Genomic DNA, 10,083 nt, shown 5'->3' on the forward strand with positions numbered 1-10,083 from the left:
GCACAATCACAAAATATTGTTTTCAAACTCTTTTCAAAACAGTGCCAGACAGATAATCTGAACTATCACCTGTTTTCATCTTGACCACAGATGTTTCTCTTTCTCCAAGATCAATTTAGTCTGTCAATATAGTCTACATATATTACCTGAAGAAATCTATTAATTATCACATTTTCTGTATGTGTCTGTTTGTCCTGCATGTTCATTTGAAGCATGTGTGAAATAATAGTTTAACTTCCCTGTTTATTAACTCTCTCTCTCTCTCTCTCTCTCTCTCTCTCTCTCTCTCTCTCTCTCTCTCTCTCTCTCTCTCTCTCTCTGTCTCTCTCTCCTCTCTCTCTCTCTGTCTCTCTCTCTCCTCTCTCTCTCTCTCTCTCTCAGAGGAACTGGGCGTCTCTGTCACATTCATCTGTTCATGTTAAACGTGACCAGGAAAGAAACACTAAAACTCATCTGAACACACATCGAGAGCTTCAGAAGAACTGAATCCACTAACAACAGAGAAGATCACTGAAGAAGAGAGAAGAATGAAGATCATCTGGACTTTCACTCTGCTGATGATTCCTGGTGAGAGTCTGAACTCAGTAAATCACTCGAAACAGCACAGACTTTCACTTCAGTTCATGTTGATGTTGATTGAAATTCTCATTTCTGTGTAATCTCATAAATATATTAAAGTGTTTTAATGCTGGTTTGTTGTAGGTGTGTTGAGCTCCATCAGTGTGACAGGATATTCAGGAGGAGGAGTCAGCATCACATGCAGATATGAGGAAAAATATAAGAAAAATGAGAAGTATTTTTGTAAAGGAGAGTGGTCCTCATGTACTGATCTCATAAAAACTAATAAAAAAAATAAATGGGTGAATGCTGGAAGATTCTCTCTGTATGACGACACAAGAGCAGCAGTTTTCACTGTGACCATCAGAGATCTGAGAGAACAGGATTCTGACATTTACTACTGTGGGACTGAAAGAACTGGACTCGATCCCAAAACTGAAGTGAATCTGAATGTTATAACAGGTGAGTAACTGAGACTCTCAAAACTCCACATCAAATAGTCAACACTGACTGTAATTACTGTGGTTTACACATGTAATTCATATAAGTTATTTATTTTATTTATTTTTTACTTTAAACGAAGATGAATGATCATTACTGACTTCATTCTTTACAGATTGATATCTGAGTTTATGTTCAACAGATGAAAACTCAGTGCTGTGAGAGGATATTCAGGAGGAAATGTCATTATAAACTACAAATATAAGACGCTAGAAGAGAATCCTTTGATAGATGTGTGTAAAACTGGAGCAGATCGATGTATTACTCTAATAAACACCGACAGAGCAGCAGAATGGACACATGACGGTCGATTCTCTGTTCATGATGACAGATCTGCTCGTCTCTTACGTCTGTTTATCAGAGAACTGAATGAGAACGATTCTGGAGAATATAAGATTACAGTCAAAGTTTCTGAAGACTACAGTTTCATGCATTTGTTTCTGTGCTGAACTGATGAATCTGGTGTTTAATGTGAACTTGATTTGTCTCTCAAGCAGCTGATTGTTGTCAGAAGAGCATCAGTCTCTCCGCTGCTGCAGGAGCATCTGTGAACATCAGCTGCAGATACCCACAATCCCACAGGGCTGATGTGAAGTTTGTCTGCAGGAGATCTGGATCTGATCTCTGTGCTGAAGAGACGTCTGTGAAGGAGAGCAGAAGATGGAGCGCTGAGGGACAGATGCAGCTGTATGATGACAGAGAGCAGCAGCTCCTGACGGGAATCATCAGTCATGTGACTCAACAACATTCAGCTGAATACTGGTGTGGAGTTCAGTCTGATGGAGGACACAAGAGCTTCATCACACGAGTCCTCATCAGTGTCACTGGTACAGATGACTTTCACACTCATAATAATCAACGTAATTCAAAATCACATCTAGCTTTCATTCAGCAGATCACTGTATTCTGTGTTGCTTGACTGAGCAAAGAAAAGTGGAAGTGTACAGAAATGGAAGAAAAAAGATGAAGTGTACAGAAATGGAAGTGTAATTGCAAAACTGCTGCAGTTTATATTCAGTAAAACAAGTTTTGTGTAGAAATATAATGCTGTTCTGCAAAAGCAGTGGTCAGTGTTTCTGATTGTTTTTTTATTTTGTTCTTCATGTGGTTATTTATACTGTTTGTGTATGAATCATTTATTTGGTTAGTTTCATCATGAGCTGTTCAGGTGTTTTTGTCTTGTCAGTAAATTTATATTATAATTTCTTATACATATACTTATTAAACATATAACATCTTAAAACGCCATCAAGCAGTGGGTTTAATTTTCTAGGTCAAGGATTATTATTTATTATTATTATTATTTTTATTATTAGCTGGAGATGTTTAACCTTAAAAATTTAAAAAGTTCCCTCTGAGATATTAAGTAAATTTAACAACACATTTACTTGTTCAGCTTATGTAATTAAAATATTTATTGCTTTTGGTGATCAATTAATTTGTATTTTTTTCACACTTTGATTATCAGCTTTTAATCAACTTAATAAAAAATAAATTATTTTCTGTTATATTGTGAACCACCAGGTGTCCTGTTTGGGAAAATCAAGTTATCCTCTTGAGCAGAGGTGTCAAACCCAATTCATGGAGGGCCGGAGCCCTGTATAGTTTTGTCCCAACACTGCTGCAGCACACATACCATGTAGTTTTCAAACAAGCCTGAAGGACTTGATTAGTTGGATCAGGTGTTTTTAATTAGGTTTGAATGTAATTCTGCAGGGCTCTGGCCCTCCAGGAACTGAGTTTGATGTCCCTGCTCTAGAGTCTAGATTGAGTTGTAGTTGTAGTATGTACAAGCTATTTTCTTGCAAAAGGCTACAGCAGTGTGTGAATGCAGGAAACGGACATCTAGAGACAGTTTGTAAGTGTGTGGTCATTCAGTATTGCAGCAGTGGTTGGTGTTGGTGATCGTTTGTCCTCAGTGTTACTACAGTATTGCCATTTAGATGTGCAGCAAAAGTGCAGTTTTTGATTTATTGCTTTGCCACACTTGTACAAGTTTTTGTCTTTCCCTTGTGCTGTTTTATAATGTTCATGCTTAATTTGCTCATGTGCTTATTTCTAATGCAGGGTACACACCAAAAGATTTTTTACATCTTATAAGATTTTAAAAATGTGATAGAACACAAACATAAGGATAACAAATCCTAGATTGAACCGTTTTGTTGTGGTGTGCCATGATGTGACAAAGACAGCACACCACACACAAACAGATTTTCAACCAGAGTCTCGACTGTGAACACAGGAAATCTTGCAAAATCTCGCAAGACTTCAGAATAAGCATTGCAGACGATATGCAGGAAGAAATTGCAATGATAATGTTTGGAATGATTTTCACAGAAAAATCACAGAAAAAAAGTAAAAGGGTTTGGGTGTAGTCATGGAGATTGTCTGTACAAGTAAAATGATATTGTTTTGTTTCACGTGATAATCTTCAGATCGTGCATGCGTTTGTCCTCGGAGTTCCCTCCACACATCAGGATTTCTGATTATAAATATTAAACATGTTGACATTTTTTACGATTCGCGATCGGGACGGCTCCAACTTTCTTCTGATCAAGTTTGGACACTCTTAACACACCTAGCACCAAGGGAAAATCTGATAAGATAATCTGTAGAACCATCAAGATAATCGGGACATAGCTAGGATGGTCGGAAGGGGGGAAATCGGCCCAAAATCAGCCCGATTATCTTTTGGTGTGTACCCAGCATTAGTTACAAACACTCAAATGAACCAGCTGCAGTTTTGTTTTCTGGGTGTCTGTTTTAGCAAACATTAATTTAGGACAGAGGGTGTATGAACGATATCAGTAAAACCAACAGAGTTAAATCAACACTGCTTAGAGCAGGGGTGCCCAACCTTGCTCCTGGCGATCGATTGTCCTGAGAAGTTTAGCTCCAATCCTAATCAAACACACCTGAAGCAACTAATTAAGGTCTTCAGGCTCGCTTAAAAATTAAAGGCAGGTGTCTTTGATTAGGGTTGGAGCCAAACTTTGCAGGACAGTCGATCGCCAGGAGCAGGGCTGGGCACCCCTGGCTTAGAGTATATTTAGTCCCACCCAAAATAGTGTTAAATTAAAACAGCTAGTATTGTTATCAATAAAATACTGTGTTATCAATAAAATACTGTGGAAGGGATCACTTGCACTGGTAGTCCAGTCAGACTCAATCAACAACAGTTTTTTCTTTGAGGACTTAACTTTACCATGGAGCATGTGATAGGTTTGGTCTGTATAAAGATAACAAATACAATAAGGTGAATAATACAGATTTCAAACCCAACAAGTTAACATTACTAGCAATATTACTGAAAATAAGTGAAATGCTACAGCTCAATGGATTGGCATATTAACATCTGAATAGGTCATTTTACCACATAATCTTCATTAACACACTTATACTTGCAATTCACAGTAAACAGATTAACTAACTATTAACTAAAAACAATCTCAATGTAGAACATGAGAAAAGTAGAAATAAAGCAATTGTAAAACATCATGGCAGTTATACATAACGTGCATGTAAACAAACACTGGTTATGCATGCACAATCAATAGAAAATGATTATCATATCTGCAAATACCGGCAAGATTCCAACTTAATCTCAATATTAAGCATAATTTAACAAGAACAACTCACTTACAGGATGCACACACACATATCATGCTTGTATTGGACCAGCTCATGTTTTTTACTGCACAATGATAAAATGGCAACAAGTCTTAAAAGGGGAACACACCTTAAAAGGGTCATGCATGCAAGCTGTTTGTACAACCATATTCTCATCGTACAGTGCTGACGTCACTACTTTTCAACAACACATGCATTGCTATAAAAAGACATCTAACACAAGTGTCAAGGGTCAAGAGCCCAACTAAAGCAAACACCGATCTCCATGATGGTGGCATCATTTTAACTAATAAAACATCAACATTTAAATCTCTGATAATTCTCACTTCTGTAGTCATCTGACAGAAAATAAAGACAGTCTGGTTATTAATAAGTAGAGCTGGAGATTTAATGTCTTTTATTTCAGTTGATTTCATCTAAGGCTGTGTCTGAAGTCAGTTGTAGTTCTTGTGTTTCTCTTTTCTTAAGTGATGTTGATTGTTAACAGCAGCTGTTCATCACTAATGCTCAATCATCACTTAGTTAATCACTTAATTATCTCATTAACTTTAACTCTTTAACTCTCATTAACTTTAACTTACTTTAACTCCATGTATTAGAGTGGGACCAAATACACTCTGGGGATTTCACATTACTGAGACATGTGGTCAAGAACTGTGTGTAAAAAAAAAATCAGAAATTAATAAATAAATAAACAGTATGTCTCTTCATGTTAATGTTTTGGACACAGATGTTCAGAAAACGACATCATCATCATCATCATCTGCTTCTGTTTTCAAAACTTCTACATCTACCATCATATCAGAGTCTCCTAAACCGTTAAAAGGTGTTTGTGTGCTAAAATATAAACATATGATCTGATTTTCAGCTCGGACTGACCAGATTCACTCATTATTTCTTATAATCTGTTTTCAGGTTTATATCTGATCATCTCTCTGGCTCTGGTTCTTCTGGTTCTGATCATCCTTGGTGTCTTGTTACTGTTTTTTTATAAGAAGCATCAGTCTCGAGGTAAAACTCCTTTAGATACAGAAACATTTATATCAGGTTTAAAATGAATATTTGTTTTATGTTTCACTATATGAATCTTTCACCACCTAATGGCTACAGCTACAAAATACAGATATTTGATGATGTGTGAAAACATTTTTCAATATACATCAGTGTTGAAATGTGAAATAATGTTATTAATTTAGACTCTTTTCTTTAGCAGGCGGTGATTCATCATCTCAGACTGGAGCAGAAAAACATGAAGTGGTTTGTATAAAACATTATGTTGAATAAATATTAGTCTTCCATAATAGAGCTGTAAATAATTTCTCTGTCTCTCTGCAGGTTTCTTACACTGGTTGTGATTATGAGGAGATTAAACACACTCTCAAACAGTTACCCACAAACCCCTCTGTTTCTCGTGACACTGTTTATGCCACAGCTCAGTTACCCACAAACCCCTCTGTTTCTCCTGACTGTGTTTATGCTACAGTTCAGAAAGACACTGGTGACTCTCAGATCTTCATCACATCTGCTGAGGATCTGAATTACTCCGTGGTGAATTTCCAGAAGAATCCGAACTGTCCTAAAGGGGTCAGATTGAGGAATAATCAGGATTACAGTGAATACGCTGCTGTCAATCATCTCACTGACTGATGAGCCTGATGGCACCATATGAGCTTCAATCTAGAATGTCTGAACCTTTCTTGTATAAAATGTCTCGTTATTATCTGCAGTCAGAGCAATGTAAATATAAGAGTATGAACTATTTGTGCGACATGCATGTGAAATATGAGGAAGCTATAGCGAACTGTTTAATCATAATGAAAAACCATTAGCGGTCAACTTTGGTTTTCAAAAAACGATTAATATATGATATTAATACATTTTATAATGTCACATATTAAATATATGATATTAATACATTCTATAATGTCACATATTAAATATATGACCATAAAAATATTACAAAACAAATTTTGATGGTTAATCCTGATATATTTTTAATTATGTTTATGTTTTTGTTTAGTGTCCCAAAGAGCAGACAAAGAAATGTCCAAGATCTGTCAAATCAAGTCACTTTTATTTTAATAGCGCTTTAAACTAAAAAGATTGTGTCAAAGCAACTGAAAAACATTCATTAGGAAAACAGTGTATCAATAATTCAAAATGACAGTTTAAGGCAGTTCATCATTGAATTCAGTGATGCCATCTCTGTTCAGTTTAAATAGTGTCTGTGCATTCATTTGCAATCAAGTCAACGATATCGCTGTAGATGCAGTGACCCCAACTATCCACCTCTGCCTGTCATATATCTGCATTTCTTTGCTTTCTTTGGCCACCATCAGACGTGGATACTCCAGGGGTCAGAAAGTAAAAGTCCTGCCATATGTTTATTCCACCCATGAACTCAGCAGCCGATTTCATCAGAGGAAGAATCAAGTCATTCCTTCCAAGTCACCAACAAGTCTCAAGTTAAATCCCAAGTCCTCAAAGAGTTAAAGTTAATGAGATAATTAAGTGACCAATTAAATGAAGATTGTGCATTAGTGATGAACATCTGTTGGAAGGAAAATAAAAAAAAAAATTACTTTGTCACCATAATTGTGGTCAGTATTTGCTTCATTTTGGGCTCTTGAGCCTTTTAACAGCTTTGATAAGTTTGCTTCTAAGCAAATGCATTACTGTTTCACAGCAAACATTTGTGCAATGCAGAAACAAACTAGCAGGTTACTTATGCTTTTGATGACTGTATGATCTTGATTCTAATTTATTAACTTATGAAAAAACACGTTGTTTTGAATATAATCACACCAGCTTATTGTGCCTAAATATATTTACTGTATATCACTGATCTCTCGTTTCTATAACGCCACATATTGGACTACAGCGAGAAACCTAGCACAACAAAAATCAAGGGTCAAGAGCACAACTACATCAAACACTTATCTCCATGATGGTGGGATCATTTTAACCAATAAATCATCTGATCCTCTGTAATTCTCAATAACAGCAGATGTTAATCATTAATGCACAATTATCATTTAATTTGTCACTTAATTATCTCATTAACTTTAACTCTTTGATGACTTGATTTGACTCAAGACTAGTTTGTGACTTGGAATGATTTACTTTTCTTCCTCTGGTGAAATCAGCTGCTGACTTTATGGGTGGAACAAAAATATTGCAGGACTTTTACTCTTTGGCCCCTGGATTACCCACCTCTGCATAATTATAAATACAATAGTGTTTCGTTGAGGAATTAATAATTTGCATAGTTTCATTTGTAAATGAAAACACAACACGCTCATTTATCATCACATCACATCAAAACTTTATTGCCATTATTGTCAGATAAATTATAAATGAGTCTGTTGTGTTTTCTTTACAAATGAAACTACGTTTTGTGCCAGGGCTAAGCAACCTTCTGATGGGGCTATAGTCCCGTCAAGCACCACACTAGAGCCGCCACTGGCATGCAATTAAGTCCAGAAGCCAATGTATATGCTTAATAAACTTATTTAATAATAACATATTTTCTATGATAAATAATATAATAATTTCATAATTCAAAATAAAATATTAATGAATACATATCTGATAATCCCAGGTTGCTATGGTCACATAGGTTTGTTTATGCATTAAACTCATGGCAACGAGAAAAACATGTAATTCCCTCAACATAAGAAGTCGTGGCCACAAGAAATGGATGTCATTCCCTCAACATAGCATCTCGAGGCCACCACATAAGGATGTCATTACTTTGACAAAATGATCTCGTGGCCACGACATAATATGACATTCCCACAAATTAATATCTCATGGCCATTACATATTATGGCGTTCCCACAAGTTATTATGTCGTGGCCACGGCAAAACTAATTGAACCGACCATGTCCTATCCCAGGCACCATATTATATAGAGCACATGAAGCCTGTATGATCTCTCAGTATCAGACTCTGTATCCTCCACTAGGTGGCGCTCTTTCAGTCTGATTAATGTGATATTCAGTCACTGGTGATGGAGGGAGGAGCCAGTAAAGCTGCTCATTACTGGTTAAGAGCTGAATAAAGAGGAAGTAACTAAAGCAGACAGATGTAGAGACAGAGAGATTCACACAGAGATCATTCAGCAGAAAGAAGACTGAACTCAAGTCACAATGAAGATCCTCCTCATCTTCTTCACTTTCTACCTGATCTCAGGTCAGAGCTTTTCTCTTTCATTACTGCAGTAATGATGCTGTTTTCTGTTCATAAGCTTTCTGATCACAGTATTAATCTGATTGACAGCTGCAGTGAGATGCTTCAATGTCACTGGATATTCTGGAGGAAGTGTTCTTGTTGATTCGGGGGAACTGTGGTACAGCGACTCAGTTAAATACATGGCCAAATTACCTAAGTGGAGAACAGTAATAAATGATAAGAAAAATGATAAATGGATACATAATGGAAAATTCACATTGTTTCGAAACAAAGAGGGAAACCTCATGATCTACATCAGAGATTTGAACGAACGCGATGCTGGAGAATACTGGATTGGTGTTCTTTACAAGTGGGGTATAGATATGACTTTACATGTGGAAGACGGTCAGTCTTATTCAGATTAAAATTTCTGAATAGTAGAACAACTGAATATTTTAAAGCCTTTACCAAAGTAAAATATATTTATCTTTCTGAATGACAGATTTATATGGTAAAGTGACAGTGATGGTGAATATTGGAGAAACTGCCAATTTCAGTTGTAAATATACACAAAATCATATTAATGATATCAAGATCATACTCAAAGAAGGAAAAGACTCCATTGAGACGATTTACAGCAGATGGAAGACGAACGAAAGATTCAGAATTTCTGATGACAAACAAAAAAATGTCTTCCATATGAAGATTTTTACTGTGAGACCAGATGATGGAGGAGTTTATTTGTGTGGAGTCTGGATCGACAGACACTTGTACAGTTACTACATTATTAATACTGTTGACCTGCACATTAGTAGTAAGTCAAATAAATTCTCAATCAAATCGCATTTAAAAGTTTATGAAGTTTGAATTTGAAGCAGAATTGATTTGATGTGATATTTGTGAGGAACGTGGCCACATAAACTATTATTGTTTATGTTGTATACCAAATGCTGAAATATTTTAGAAGCACAATAACTAATATACGTCTTTATTTAAAGTGGCTCCAGTAGTGAGACGTGAAGGAGAATCTGCCGAGATCTTCTGCCCTTATGATTCAATCTATAAATCAAAGCTAAAGTCTCTCTGTAAGGGGAAGCAGTCACATACAAGTATGCATTATAACATATCTGCTTGCTTTTCAAATGTAGATAGATGCTTGGATGGTGGCAGTTGTAATTATAGAACATAATGCATATTGCACATTTTTTTGCGGACTTGTGA

At 36.1% G+C, this 10,083-nt stretch overlaps 1 protein-coding gene across 2 annotated transcripts; it reads left to right on the forward strand.

Moving 5' to 3' along the window:
- The first annotated feature begins 384 nt into the window (after positions 1-384).
- Positions 385-6,522, forward strand: LOC132144118 (uncharacterized). Of its 2 annotated transcripts, none has more exons than XM_059554875.1 (7): positions 385-567; positions 703-1,020; positions 1,557-1,886; positions 5,420-5,515; positions 5,605-5,700; positions 5,900-5,946; positions 6,025-6,522. In XM_059554875.1, exons 1-7 carry the CDS (start codon positions 528-530, stop codon positions 6,334-6,336), a joined length of 1,239 nt encoding a protein of 412 aa, XP_059410858.1. In that variant the 5' UTR covers positions 385-527; the 3' UTR covers positions 6,337-6,522. The 2 variants fall into 2 exon arrangements, with proteins under 2 accessions (XP_059410858.1, XP_059410859.1); XM_059554876.1 differs by having other exon boundaries at positions 5,903-5,946.
- The last annotated feature ends 3,561 nt before the right edge of the window (positions 6,523-10,083 follow it).

Source organism: Carassius carassius, chromosome 7 (assembly GCF_963082965.1).
Source record: "Carassius carassius chromosome 7, fCarCar2.1, whole genome shotgun sequence".
Classification (NCBI taxonomy): domain Eukaryota; kingdom Metazoa; phylum Chordata; class Actinopteri; order Cypriniformes; family Cyprinidae; genus Carassius; species Carassius carassius.

What these genes read in the sequence shown, in the direction of transcription:
- LOC132144118 (XM_059554875.1), top strand. Translation starts at nt 528, where the DNA reads ATGAAGATCATCTGGACTTTCACTCTGCTGATGATTCCTG. An exon ending in CACTCTGCTGATGATTCCTG is followed by an intron (nt 568 to 702) that starts GTGAGAGTCTGA and finishes GGTTTGTTGTAG; the next exon opens with GTGTGTTGAGCTCCATCAGT. An exon ending in TAAGAAGCATCAGTCTCGAG is followed by an intron (nt 5,701 to 5,899) that starts GTAAAACTCCTT and finishes TCTTTTCTTTAG; the next exon opens with CAGGCGGTGATTCATCATCT.